The sequence below is a fragment of the Crocodylus siamensis genome, chromosome 1, assembly GCF_052110815.1.
Source record: "Crocodylus siamensis isolate JL-2025a chromosome 1, ASM5211081v1, whole genome shotgun sequence".
In the NCBI taxonomy this organism is placed as follows: domain Eukaryota; kingdom Metazoa; phylum Chordata; order Crocodylia; family Crocodylidae; genus Crocodylus; species Crocodylus siamensis.
Genome location: NC_143395.1, coordinates 46,407,938 through 46,421,344, shown reverse-complemented (window position 1 = coordinate 46,421,344; position 13,407 = coordinate 46,407,938). Strand labels below are relative to the sequence as shown.

At 45.5% G+C, this 13,407-nt stretch overlaps 1 protein-coding gene across 21 annotated transcripts in view; it reads left to right on the top strand.

The window, feature by feature from the left end:
- DST (dystonin) overlaps window positions 1–13,407 on the top strand; it is a 486,590-nt gene that overhangs the window by 149,168 nt on the left and 324,015 nt on the right. For all 21 annotated transcript variants that reach the window (XM_090034292.1, XM_090034349.1, XM_090034342.1 and 18 more), the window contains one exon: window positions 10,036–10,097. In XM_090034292.1, the coding sequence (XP_089890418.1) occupies window positions 10,036–10,097 (62 nt within the window). The remainder of the gene's footprint in view (window positions 1–10,035; window positions 10,098–13,407) is intronic.

Genomic DNA, 13,407 nt, shown 5'->3' with positions numbered 1-13,407 from the left:
AATGAGGAGATAAGCCATGGCATGTACAGATATTTGCTGTCACAGGAGAAACTCTTCTGGGAGTGATTTCCCTCTGTTTGTTTCCTGGTTATTTTTCTCTTGGAGCAGCCATATATTTTTTATCATGGGAGAAAAAGCCCTAACCATCTGTATGCTCATGGTTTCTCCTGGGAGATATGTGATTCTCCCAGGAGAAACTGTATGTCTATTTGAGGTGTTTAACAATCAGCAGAAGAAAAATAGCTTAATTACTGGGAGACATGAAACAAGGCATTACAGGTAGATGTGACAAAACCTGTTATTAACATTGCTCCACACTTTACTTTGTAAGGCCTCAGTTTCAGTTGTTCATAATTTTGCCAAATTTCAATTTTACATGCATGGTGTTAGTCTCATAGGAATTTGTTTTTTCCCAATGAAAATGGTTTGGCTGTTTCTGAGAAAAAGGACAAAGAAAATGTACTATCTTGCTGTGTTAAAATGTTGGTGAGTCTATATTTGAAAAGTTCAAGTCCCCATTCTTTGGTGCATTGACTTGAAATTTTGGAGGGGAATGGTGGTTGTTTCAGGAATATGTCACATGCTTTCCCCATGCGAGTCCATCCAACCCTTTCAGAAATCATGGTTCTCAACCACTTATTAAAATTTTTCTTATTTTCTCAGCCAAAAGTTCTGAAAGTCTTTTTATGCTGACCACGCTCTATCCTCTCTCAGCTCCTAATGTGACTACATTGCTCATGGTGAAAGGAGCTGAGGAGTTGGACAGGAAGGAAGATGGATTGGCCAGGAAATGGACAGGGTGAACCAGGAGACTGGGGATGAGAAGTTTTTTTGAGGGGAGGGAGACTGGGACTAGTTGGGCCAGACAACCAAGACTGGTCAGGAGGGGGTGAGACTGTGCTTGGAGTGAGGGAAATGAGAACTGGATAACAATACTGGAGGGGGAGACTAATATTGGCTGTACAAAGACAATAAGGTGAAAAGTGTGAGCAGTGGAGACTGGAATTGAGTCTGCCAGAAGAATGGAATTAGAACCATGGATAGAGAAAGGATTAGGACAAGGACAGGGAAAAAAGCAGAACTCCCAAGTCTCAACTTTCCTTTGCTGTCATATACCTCTGACACTTGTGAAGTGTGTCTCATATCCTTTAGTGCTGGTTTGCACCGAAAGTAATAAACTACTGTTGCTATCAGTATCTTCATTAGCTCAAACCCACAGGCCTATATGCCAGAGGTCAAACTTTCAGTCCTACTGATGACCTTTGTGACTGTCAGGATGATGCCTTAGAGGATCATAGGAAAGTTGGTCTGTAAGGGACCTTATGAGGTCATCTAGTCCACCCCCCTGCTCAAAGCAGGATCATTTTGATTAAACCGTCCCAGCCAACTGTCCCTTTAGGTAGCCTGTTAGGTAGCTTGACCCCCCTCATAGTGAGAGAGTTCCTCCTAGTCTCCAAAATAAATTTCCCTTGCTGAAGATTGAAGCCATTGCTCCTAGTTCTGTCCCCTATGGCTGCAGAGAAAAACCCTTCTCCATCCTTTCTGTATTTGAGGATCGGTATGAAATCCCTCTCAGTCAATCTTCTCTTCTCCAGGCTAAATAACCGTAGTTCTGTCAGACTTTCTTTGTAAGTCTTGTCTTTGAGACCCCCAATCATTCTTGTTGCTTTGCTTGGGAAATGTCTGTGTGTTAAGTTTGCCTTCTGAAAAAAGAAAAAATTAAGGAAATTAAATATTAAAATATAATCTTAAAATAACATTAATGTCATAATTAAAAACTCAAAAGTTAGAAGATACCAAAATTAAGTTTGCCTGTCTGACATGATGCACGGGTTGGATCTGCTTTAGCAGTGTATCTGGGTTGTTAGTAAAGGGAGCTGTTTTCTGTTGGTCCCCTGCTTCATTTGTAGCAGAAGTTGAAAAGTATGCAGGGAATGAGGCACGGAGTTACAGAAATGAAAAAGAATCATAGCCTGGAGAACTGGATTTTGTTGCTGTTTCTTCTGCAGAACTGCTGTGTAATGCCAAGCAAGATGTGTAAGCCACCCTTTTCGTTGGTGATAACTGACCACATATTTCTGATTTTCTCGGTGCCAGCTTGAGACCCTAGGGTTGGATTTGGTTAAGGTCTGAATGCTTACATTTCTGGCATATGTAGCCAGTGAGAATTATATTTTAACATATAAAAGACTACACAATGCTAAATATTTAGAAAAAGTGATGTTTTGAAATGGGCATCCAAAATTAATTTGTTCCTTAATGTCTTCGTTGTCTCCCCCCCCAGAGGAACACTTCCCTGTCTATCAAATGGGGATGATACCACCTTCTCACCCCCTGCACATGGTTGTGAAGATAAATTATGTTTTATGAAATAGTGGATTGTTAGGGTGCCGCAGAAAATCCCACTAGGCAATTAATAACTTTTGGGTAACTTCGGATACAGCCTTTGAATAGCATGCAGTAAATAGGGCCTAAGGCAGGGGTGGGCAAAATATAGCCCACAGTTCGGATCTGGCCCATCAGCTGATTGAATTTGGCCTGCAGGCAGGCACCCATGAATTAATTGTATCTGGCCTGGCCTGCAGCTGCCCCTTCTGTGCTCCACAGGGGCCGAGTCCCCCACATTCTTGCCCGGGGCAGTGTGTGCTGTGCTCCCAGCCTCCCCCTCTGGAGGGGCCTAGCCCTGTCACTACAGCCACGCAGGGAACTGCTGGACTCCCCTGGCCACCGGCGACGACTCCTCCGGTCCTTGCTGTGGCACTCCGGGCAACAGGTAGGGAGTGGAAGCTGTGGCATTGAGGGGAGTGGGATGGCGGGGTGGGCTCTGCCTGCAGCTTGCTTTGGTTCTGCTTGTCCATGGTTGGATGGGGGAGCACGTGGAAGGAGGGTGGCACGTGAAGGAGCTCGGCTTCATCACAAAGCCCCGCCGTGGAGGTGCAGGACAGGCAAGTGAGCTGCGAGCAGAAGCAGGAGCCAGTGTGGGCTTGGCTGTAGCCCCATCAGGCGGGGTGGGACACAGGCCAAGAGAGCTGGCAGCATCAGGCTTGGCTGTCCCCCTCCCCCCTGCCATCCCCTTTCCCTTGTCCTATGGGCTTTCCTGGCTGCCCATGGTGGCACCTGCTTTCCTGCCCCTTTGCACTACGCTGTGAGCCAGCTCTGATTCCCTCCCCCACTGCCTGGGGAGGGTCTAGGTTCAGTTACATCAGAGAGCATGCAGGGGGAAGCCCCCCACATGTACACATCCACACCCCAACCACACACCCCACACGCCACTGTACCCCCACATTCCCCTCCACAAATCCAACCCCCACCATACCTACCCTTGCCCCACACACAGACCCTACCCTTCCCCTCCTACAATATACAAGAATGAGACTTCTGTTTTGTATTATGCAATATACACTAGACAAATGTACACAAATCAGGACAGAAATATTTTTTTGAAATAAAATATGTTATAGTAGATGTTTGATTTTTATTTATGATTTTTTTTCCCTGGTTCCAAGATGACACTTTCCCTCCCAAAAGGAGCACTTCTGGGGAAAGGGAGGGAGGGATATTTGGTAGCAAAGGTCAGGGGTTTGCAAGAGGCAGGACTTATGGTCCCAAGATGACCAGGGGGCGGGGCACCTGTCAAGGCAGGGGACTACCTTTGCAGCCTTTGACAGCTCAGCAAAACTCATTAAATGGCCCTCCAGATGAAATAATTGCCCACCCTTGGGCTAGGGCCAGACCTTAAGATAAGGGATAAAGCAAAGCTGTGCATAGTTGGTCATTAGGTGAACATCACCTATCCTGAATGCTAACAGAAGGTTCCTGTGGGGGAAAAAAGTATGTAATTAAGAACGATATTACAAAGCATATGCACAAGGGTGAAAGTATACATTAGGGTTGCACATTCTTTTGCAGTTGCTTGGAAGAGTGCAGAAGATCCTGTCCTGTCCCCTATTTGAGCATTTGTATGGGTAAGCATAAGTTAGTGCAGAAGCAGAATGATTTAGTAATGCAAGACTCTGACTAGGAAGTGGTTGGGGTTTCTTCTGCAAATCTGTTACTGGTGGGGAAGCATAGATTTGAATCTCTCCCCCTTTAGCATGATGAAAGATGCAGAAATTCTGCTGCTTGTGCTGACAATGAGGGGACATACCCTTCACCTTGAGAATGTAAGATTGATTGTGCCTATTTTCCTCTGATTGCTGAACTTATGTTCTGCTTGCTCTTCCAGGTTCCTGTCCTCAGATGCAGCTGTGCAAGCTGACTTAAACTGCTTTAAGTCACAGAAGTACTAATACCTTAAAATTTGCTTTATGTCAGGAGAGTCCTGCTCATGATGACATTTCAGGATGCATCAGAACGCTGTGGGAGGTGATCTTGCCTGGCAAAGCAGCCTCTGGAAGGGTTGTTGTAACTTGCAGAGGGTGGAGTCGGTTGATGGGTGGAACGGTTATATAAAGCTGCTCTTTGTATACAGGGATCTGAGCTTTTGAGTCTGTCAGCATTAAATGAGCCAAGAGGAATGCATCTTTGCCTCAACAACAATTAAGTTTTTGAACAAATCTCCATATCTGAAATCTCTCCAGAATACCAGTGTACTGTAGACTGAGCTAATTAAGGTGGCTGTTGCTTTGGTCATTCAACAGAAATTTTTCTTAGAGTTTGAGAGAAACTCTAAGAAACCTTCCTGGTGAACAAGATGATCAATTCCTTATGCGTGTTTATCAACTGGATGTAGAAAAGTTTGCTTACCAGAGTTGGTGAATTTGCAGTAACTCCATTTGATTAATAATTCACTAGTTTATATTATGGTAACATTCACAGTCTTCTACATGTAGGAAGATTGTGTCCCTGCTTTGTGAGCTCACAACTTGAATTCTTAGATGTAATCATGTTTCTGAAGTTGAAAGCAGAAAGGTTGTATTTAATCTAATGGTGCTGTTGTGAATCAATTGCAGAGGGTTTATATTTGTCTACTGTAGCAGCCAACTGGATGAATGTTTGCTCATGTTTGTTAAAAAAGGGGAGTTGCTACCAGCCTGTCAGGAAGCTTTTCAGTCGTTACTGATTTCTTCCTCTCAAAGAAAACACCTGAGCCTTTTGAAGTTTGCAAGTGAAGAGTTTTGGCAAAGAAGTTTCCTAAAGAATGATGGGGCAGCTCCTAAAAGCTGGAGAGGAGTGGAATACAAAGCTGGTGGAGCTAATGTGCTGCATGGGTCAGTAGTACAGTAAATGCTGTAGTTTCCATGTTTCGGACTACTTTTAAGTTTGCATAGGAAAGGAAGTTGAAAGACCTGCATTTGGAGCTTAACAGTTCTTACGCTTGTAAGCCCCTTAGGAAACAGGCAGTGCAAATGCTGACACTCCTAAGCTTACGTACAATTATTAGATTTCATTGCGTAGCTTTGTTTTTCTATCACAATGATTACAGTTGTCATATTCCTTAATAATGCAGTACAGTATGCTCGGTTCTGTACACTGTGCTTTGAGATCAGGCATGTGAAATATATTTGCAGTGAATTTTTATCCTAATATGCTTTTCCATTTCTGAAGGCATTGGTCTCTATCTTTTATCAAAACTGTATTAAAGTTGTTTGTTTCTGTCTTTTACATGTCTGTAGCTGGCACCTTTTTTGCCACATACTTTTTTTGTGTATATCACAGATAATTGACACGTCTTTATGGGATTGTTCTTTGACCCTTGGGAATTGTATGATGTTGAAATTAATATTGTAATTGAAAATGGACTAAAACTTAATTGATACAACAGATGCTAATAAGATATAAACATTTTTGTTAGTGGTGGAACCGTTGCCCAAAGTGTATACTTTTGTGGTAGGCATAATTGTTTGGTGTCACAATAATACTGTGTAGATACATTATAGGCTTGAAAGCTGGAATAATTTGGGAAGCTTATATTACTTTAAAATATCTATCCATAAAGAAACTGAAAATATTTCCCAGGTTTCTTTTTAGTTTGAATCCTTCAGATTTTCTATACTCCTCATTTTCGAAGCCAGAACTTCTTGCTTATTATGGTAAACAGCTGAGACCAGGAATGCTGATATGCTGAGTGAAGGTTATAGCAAATTTTCTGTGGGAATAGACCAATTTGCTAAGTTTTCTATCTCAAATATAGCGCCATTCATTCTGTCACATATTTAAAGAGTTTGTGTTGCATGTTAAGTTCCTGAAAACTTGAGAGATTTGAATGAATGGTACCTGTACACTGCATTCATCCTACATTGCCATCACTACCATAATCTTTCATATTGAACAGTCACTACACACTGAAGAATTTCAATCTGTGAGTGGCTTCTAAGTGGAACATTAACGTAATGCTTATATACCAGTTCTGCTGCTTTAAACTAATCTCAGGGTCATCTCTTTTTAAATAATGAAATAAAAGGTTCACATTTTCACTTTTGCTTATAACAGCAGCTGGGAAGAAAAATTCACATTATTATCTGGCTGCTTTTCTTTATTCTCTCTAGTATACAGCAAGTGCTCCTTCTGCCCCCTCCAAAATAAGTGAAAGCATAGGGCTCTAGAGCAGGTATTTCTGGAGCCCCAAGACAGGAGATGCTTCTGCAGAATAGATCTGTAGTGTTGCGTATGGAGAGCAGAATCCCTTCATTTTGTGCTGCAGATGCACCCTTTTTCTTAGGCTGGATAGTGTGGGCATGGGCTTATTTAACTTTACATGCCAATATGGTGCTCATGCAGCTATGTAAGTCCCAATTTTGGCACTTAAGCAGCTTGTTTTCTTGTTCTGCATGCAGTATGGAAATGCAGGCATCTCTGTGACGACTAAGCATGCTCTGTAGGCTGCACTCTGGAGAGGCAGGTATGTGGTGCCATATACTTGTATTTGGGTGAGCACAGGTCCTGAATTGCAGCACCCCCCAAAAAACCCCAAACCCATGACTAGCAGGTGCTAGATGCTAGAGGAGGAGTACCTTCCTTCTATGCTTTATCTCAGTAGCTTAGTGGTTAGGGGTACTCACCTGGAAATGACACCTCTAGGTTTTAGGCCTTGGATTCAGCCAGACAGACAGGGTTTGAATCTACATCTCTGGCAGAGTGCTCTAACCATGAGGCCACAATTTAGGTGATAATAAGTCCCAGCTTCAGCCCAAACATAGGTCTCAAATTTCCTACGTGAGTGCTGTAACCACTCAACTATTGTATTAAGAGTGTCTTCCAGTGTCTAATTCCTACTAGTCATTTTTTTGTTTGGCTATAATTTTGGGATTTATGCTCTCCCAGGTATGCTTGCATAGAGCTGCATACCTGTCCAGCCACAGTTTTTCAACATAAAAAGCAGGGAAATAAAATGTTTATATATAACTGAATTTATGTGTAATTTATCTGCAAGGGCAATATACAGATCTTTGGCACTGCTGACATTGGTTGCATTGCTTTATTATCAGATGGGTTGGGCTCCCACAAATCTCACTGAAGTCAATGGCTACAACACGACTATTACCCCACATTAAAAAAAGGCAGTATTTGAAGCACTTTGTCTGTCTATATCCTCCGTAGCATAACTATGGAAGACAGATTGTGCCACACTGAGTATATATGGTATAGTACTGGGGAGACTCTAGTAGGAGTGCATGTGCTCTGCAGCTCCTGAAGAGGAGGTAATCTTGTGGCTGGCGCACACGGGTGCGAAGGAGGGCAGAAAACTTTTTTTACTTACCTAATGTGTAAGAGGCCATTGTCCTCTTGACACAACAGAAATCTCAGGTTTGTACATACATATGCAGGGGCTTAGAGGAAGGCCTGGCATCCTTCTCCATTTTGCAGGTGTTCCCTGGGCCTTATTCTTTAATTTATTGTAATTGTATATGACTGAAACCAATATTGGATTTCTGTTTGGATTTTAATATGATTTTGTATCGGGTAAGTTTAGACTTTGCAGCGATGGATTTTTCACTTCATCCTTAGATGGAGAGTATCTATACTGATCAGTGATATCATTGATATGGAAGACCTCAAATATTTAAAATGAGGGTTTAATAATTTTCTAATTATATATGTATTTAGGAATCCCACACCTTTTTCCCTCCTTCCTTTGTAGCTTCATTCAAAAGATAGTGTTTATTGAACATGTGTGGAAAGTGCCTATATAAGCTTTCCAACTAGTGCAGGGGCCGCTTACCCCGCTTACCCAGTTTTGGCAAGCTGTTGAGGGCTGCATGGGTAGCCCCACCCCTTAACAGGTGCCCTGCCCTATGGTCACCATCTTGGGACCGATGTCCCAATGTTTTGGGACCAGTGTCCCAGGGCCAGTACCAGTGGGGCTCAGAGCAGGGTGCAGGTTGGCAGGAGTCTGTGGAGTTGGGCTGGGCTGCACCAGCAGGGACAGGGGGAGCTGGCCCAGCTCCATAGAGCCCCTTCCAGCTGGGACCCTGTACCCCTGCTCTGGACCCTGCTGCCGCTGGCCCCAGGACACACTGGTGTGGGTCCTGTGCTCCCTCTGGTTCCCCGCCCGCTCACTCCCAGTGCCACCCCAAACCCACGGTATGGGTGGGGGGCAGCATGCAGCCTGACCCCCTGCTCACTGGCAGGAAGGAGCTGGTCTTGAGCATGGGGAAAAGTGACCCTTCCCCTGCCCAATGGCCAGTGCTCCCTGCTGGAGCTGCTTGCAGCCAGCACGGGGCTGTCTGGAGCAGGCATGGGGAGCCCCATGTGGGCTGTGAGCGACTGCAGTGTGGGGCGCTGGCCACAGGGTGGGTGAGGGGCTGGTTTTCCCTCACTCAGCACCAGCTTTTAACCCGCCCCTGCTGCCAGCTTGGGCCCCTTGCTGGCTCTAGGCTCACCCATCGGGACTACGCTGCAGTGGCAGCAGCTGTGACCTCCCCCCTCCCCCCCCGCTTACCGTGCTGGTCAGCACGCGCTGGTCAGCACACAGGCGGTGGTGGCAAACGCTAGCCGGCGTGGCATGTGAGGGCATGGCCACAGCTGCTGCTACTGCATGCATCCCCGCCGGGTGAGTCTGGAGCCGGTGGCAGCAGGAGTGGTTACAAGCTGGTGCTGAGCTCAGGAAAAGTGGCCCCTCGCCCGCCCCGTAGCCAGCACCCTGTGCTGCAGCTGCTTGCAGCCAGTGTGGGGCTGTCTGTGCCTGCTCAGGACAGCGCCACGCAGGCTGCAAGCGGCTGTAGCAGGGAGCACTGGGGCGGGGGAGGGGCCGCTTTTCCCTGCACTTAGCTTTTCCCCAGGGTCCTTCCCTGTCCTTCCCCACCCCCTTTTATCTGAGTTTACAGCGTGGGGTAGCTGCATGGTCCCAGACCAGAAGCCCTCCAGCTGGGGGGATGGGGCTGGGTGGGCCCTGCTGTTGCAGGAGCCTGCCGGGGCTTCCCCTGGGTCCTACTGCCCTTGCCTCCTGTCATTTTGGACGGGAACCAAGGACAGATAAATATTAATTTCCTAAATTTTTTCAGGGGCCCTGCGGGCTGGGTAGAATGGCCTCACAGACCAGATCCAGCCTGCAGGCCATATTTTGCCTACCCCTGAATTAGTGGCAACATCCATTCTTACCCTGGTTTATGCTGTTATATTCTATCAGTTCTGTTGGTAAAAAAGTTTAGTAAATAAGTAGATTTTAAAGGTGTATTTACAGCTTATACTAAATCCCTCTTGATTCTTGTGGTCTTGAGAATGGCAGCATCAAAATTCTTGTCCTGGGGAGTGACCTTTATACTCTCATTGCACTTTGAAACCTAAAGTGCTTCTGTTCCATGCAGAGGGGCTCTGCTGAGATTTTCTATACAGTAGAAGAAGTTTTAATATGACTTGGCCTCGCCAAGTGTTTTATCTTAAGATGATGTTTTGAGTAAACTTCAATGCATAAAAATACTTCTACCAGTACTTTTTCTGTTACTTTATTTGTCTCTCTTACAGATTTATTTCTCATTCAAACATTACCTGGACATTTATTTATTATTAATAAAATGAACTATATAGATCTTTTTGCAGTGCTGAGTTGTTTTCAGATGTATTAAACATTCTTTTTTCTTTGTCTGTCTCCCCCAGATGAACGGGACAAAGTACAAAAGAAAACGTTCACAAAGTGGATAAATCAGCACCTTATGAAGGTCAGTTTACATTTCTATCACATTAGTGACATGGCATATTACCTTGCTGGGTTGTGTATTTTACTAAATATGTGACTTAAGAGCCGTATAACATTGCTGAGAGCAAGCTCAGAATCTTCAAGACAAAGATTTTGAGCTTAAGGGGGTTATAGGCATGCCTATGTTTTGGGGAAATGAGGAAAATGAAGAATATTGCTACTAACCTTTTCAGTACAGGTCAGTGCCATTGCCCTAGAACATCTCAAACTCCAAGGTGATTTATTTGGATGCTTATCTGAAATTAAAATGATTCATTTTCCTTTGGAAAAGGAACTATGTTATTCTGTAACCTTGAAAAGGATGAACCTGAATCAGTCTAGTGGCATCAGTGTGCTATTTGTGAAGCAGAAATAAATAATTTCTCAAGATAAAAATCACTTTCTAGTATTATTCCATTGAATGGCAGTGAACTTAGCTCCAGGTGTAGAGTACATCATTTTAGTGACGTGAAGCTTTTAGTCAACAGACAGCCGAAGGCTGTCAGTTCACCTTCACCACATGGCCTTAAGCTCTAAATTTAATCCACTGCTTCAGTGCCAGCTGTCTAGCCCAGATATTTGTCTGAAGAAGGACTGCACGATCGTTTCATATGTTCCTTTCTAGTACATGGACCTATAAGTGACCTATAAGTGACATTAAATTAAAGAATTCACCTATAAGTGACATTAAATTAAAATGTATTGGCTTTTTCTATTACTATATTTGTGTCTCTTACAGATTGTCCTGTCTGAGGTTTAATTAACTGCTCTGATGTTCAAATGCCACTGCAAAAGTTTGTTTATGAGAAAAATGCTATTTAATTATTTCTTTACTCTTAGCTATAGCTGCTAGAGCAATGTGAAATTTTGGCAGCCATTTCATTTCAGAGGTGTTTCAGGCCATTTTGGCACCCAAAACACCAAATCCAAATCAAAACAGAAGGCTCCAAAACAGCTTCGAAACTAATTGGAAGGTTCCAAAACGTTTTGGAGAATTTCGGCGTTTCGGAGCTGGGTTTGCAGGGAAGCAAAAACTAAGAGGAGGGAGGGGAAAGACGGGTGGAGGGATGGGGAGAGGACTGTTTTGATATTGACATCTAGCTCCCAGTTTGATTCCCCACCTCTCTGATTCATAGATTCATAGATTCATAGATGCTAGGGTCGGAAGGGACCTCAATAGATCGTCGAGTCCGACCCCCTGCATAAGCAGGAAAGAGTGCTGGGCCTACATTACCCCAGCTAGATACACATCCAACCTTCTCTTGAATACCCCCAGGGTAGGGGAGAGCACCACCTCCCTTGGGAGCCCGTTCCAGAGCTTGGCCACTCGAACTGTGAAGAAGTTCCTCCTAATATCTAATCTAAATCTGCTCTCCTCCAGCTTGTGGCCATTATTTCTTGTAACCCCCGGGGGCGCCTTGGTGAATAAATACTCACCAATTCCCTTCTGTGCCCCCCTGACGAACTTATAGGCAGCCACCAGGTCGCCTCTCAACCTTCTCTTGCGGAGGCTGAAAAGGTCCAGTTTCTCTAATCTCTCCTCATAGGGCTTGGCCTGCAGGCCCTTAACCATACGAGTGGCCCTTCTCTGGACCCTCTCCAGGTTATCCGCATCTTTCTTGAAGTGCGGCGCCCAGAATTGCACGCAGTACTCCAGCTGCGGTCTGACCAGCGCCCGATAGAGGGGAAGTATCACCTCCTTGGACTTATTTGTCATGCATCTGCTGATGCACGATAAAGTGCCATTGGCTTTTCTGATGGTTTCATCACACTGCCGACTCATGTTCATCTTGGAGTCTACTAGGACTCCAAGATCCCTTTCCACTTCCGTGCCACCCAGCAGGTCATTTCCTAGGCTGTAGGTGTGCTGGACATTTTTCCTCCCTAGATGCAGCACTTTGCATTTCTCCTTGTTGAACTGCATTCTGTTGTTTTCTGCCCACTTGTCTAACCTGTCCAGGTCTGCTTGCAGCTGTTCCCTGCCCTCCGGCGTGTCCACTTCGGCCCATAGCTTAGTGTCATCTGCAAACTTGGACAGAGTACATTTCACCCCCTCATCCAAGTCGCTGATGAAGACATTAAAGAGTATCGGTCCAAGCACCGAGCCCTGCGGGACCCCACTGCCCACACTCTTCCAGGTCGAAACCGACCCATCCACCACAACTCTCTGGGTGCGACCCTCCAGCCAATTCTCCACCCACCGGACTGTGCAGTCATCCAAGTCACAGCCCCTTAACTTGTTCACCAGTATGGGGTGGGATACCGTGTCAAAGGCCTTCCTGAAGTCCAAGTATACGACATCCACCCCTCCTCCTGCGTCGAGGCGTTTTGTGACCTGGTCATAAAAAGAGACTAGATTGGTCAGGCACGATCTACCTGCCACGAACCCGTGCTGGTTTCCCCTCAGCATAATTTGTCCTGCCAGGCTCTCACAAATGTGAGCCTTGATGATTTTCTCAAAGATTTTGCCAAGGATGGAGGTGAGACTGACTGGCCTATAGTTACCCGGGTCCTCCTTCCTCCCCTTCTTGAAAATGGGAACCACATTGGCCCTTTTCCAGTCCTCCGGGACTTGACCCGTGCGCCACGAGCGTTCAAATATTCCCGCCAGTGGCTCTGCAATGATGTCGGCCAGTGCCTTCAGTACCCTCGGATGGAGCTCATCCGGGCCTGCCGACTTAAAGGCATCCAGTTCCTCCAAGTGACCCTGCACCACCTCAGGGTCCACGCATGGAAGTCTGGTGCCTTGCTGCTGCCTCCCTACACTCCCAGTGAGAGACTTGTCATGCCTCTCACTTAGGAACACTGAGGCGAAGAACTCGTTGAGGAGTTCAGCCTTGTCCCCTCTGTCCGTCACCAATTGTTTCTGCCCATTTAGCAGGGGTCCTATTCCTCCCTGGGCCTTCCTTTTACTCCCTATATATCTAAAAAACAATTTCTTATTGTCTTTTACTTGGGTTGCCATCCTCAGCTCCATGGTAGCTTTGGCCTGTCTAACTGCCTCCCTACAAGCACGAGCAGAAGAGGTATATTCCTCTTTGGTGATCTCTCCCTGTTTCCACTTTTTATGTGCTCCCCTTTTGGCCCTTAGTCTGCCCAGGATTTCTCTGGTCAGCCAGGGAAGCCTCCTGGCCCCTTTCCCTCTTTTACCTCGCACGGGGATCGTCTCGCTTTGTGCGAGAAGGATAGCTTCCTTAAGGCACAGCCACCCTTCTTGGGCTCCCATCGTTTCAAAACTACTACTCTGCAGTGCATCCTTCACTAATCGCCTGAGTTTGCTGAAATCAGCTTTC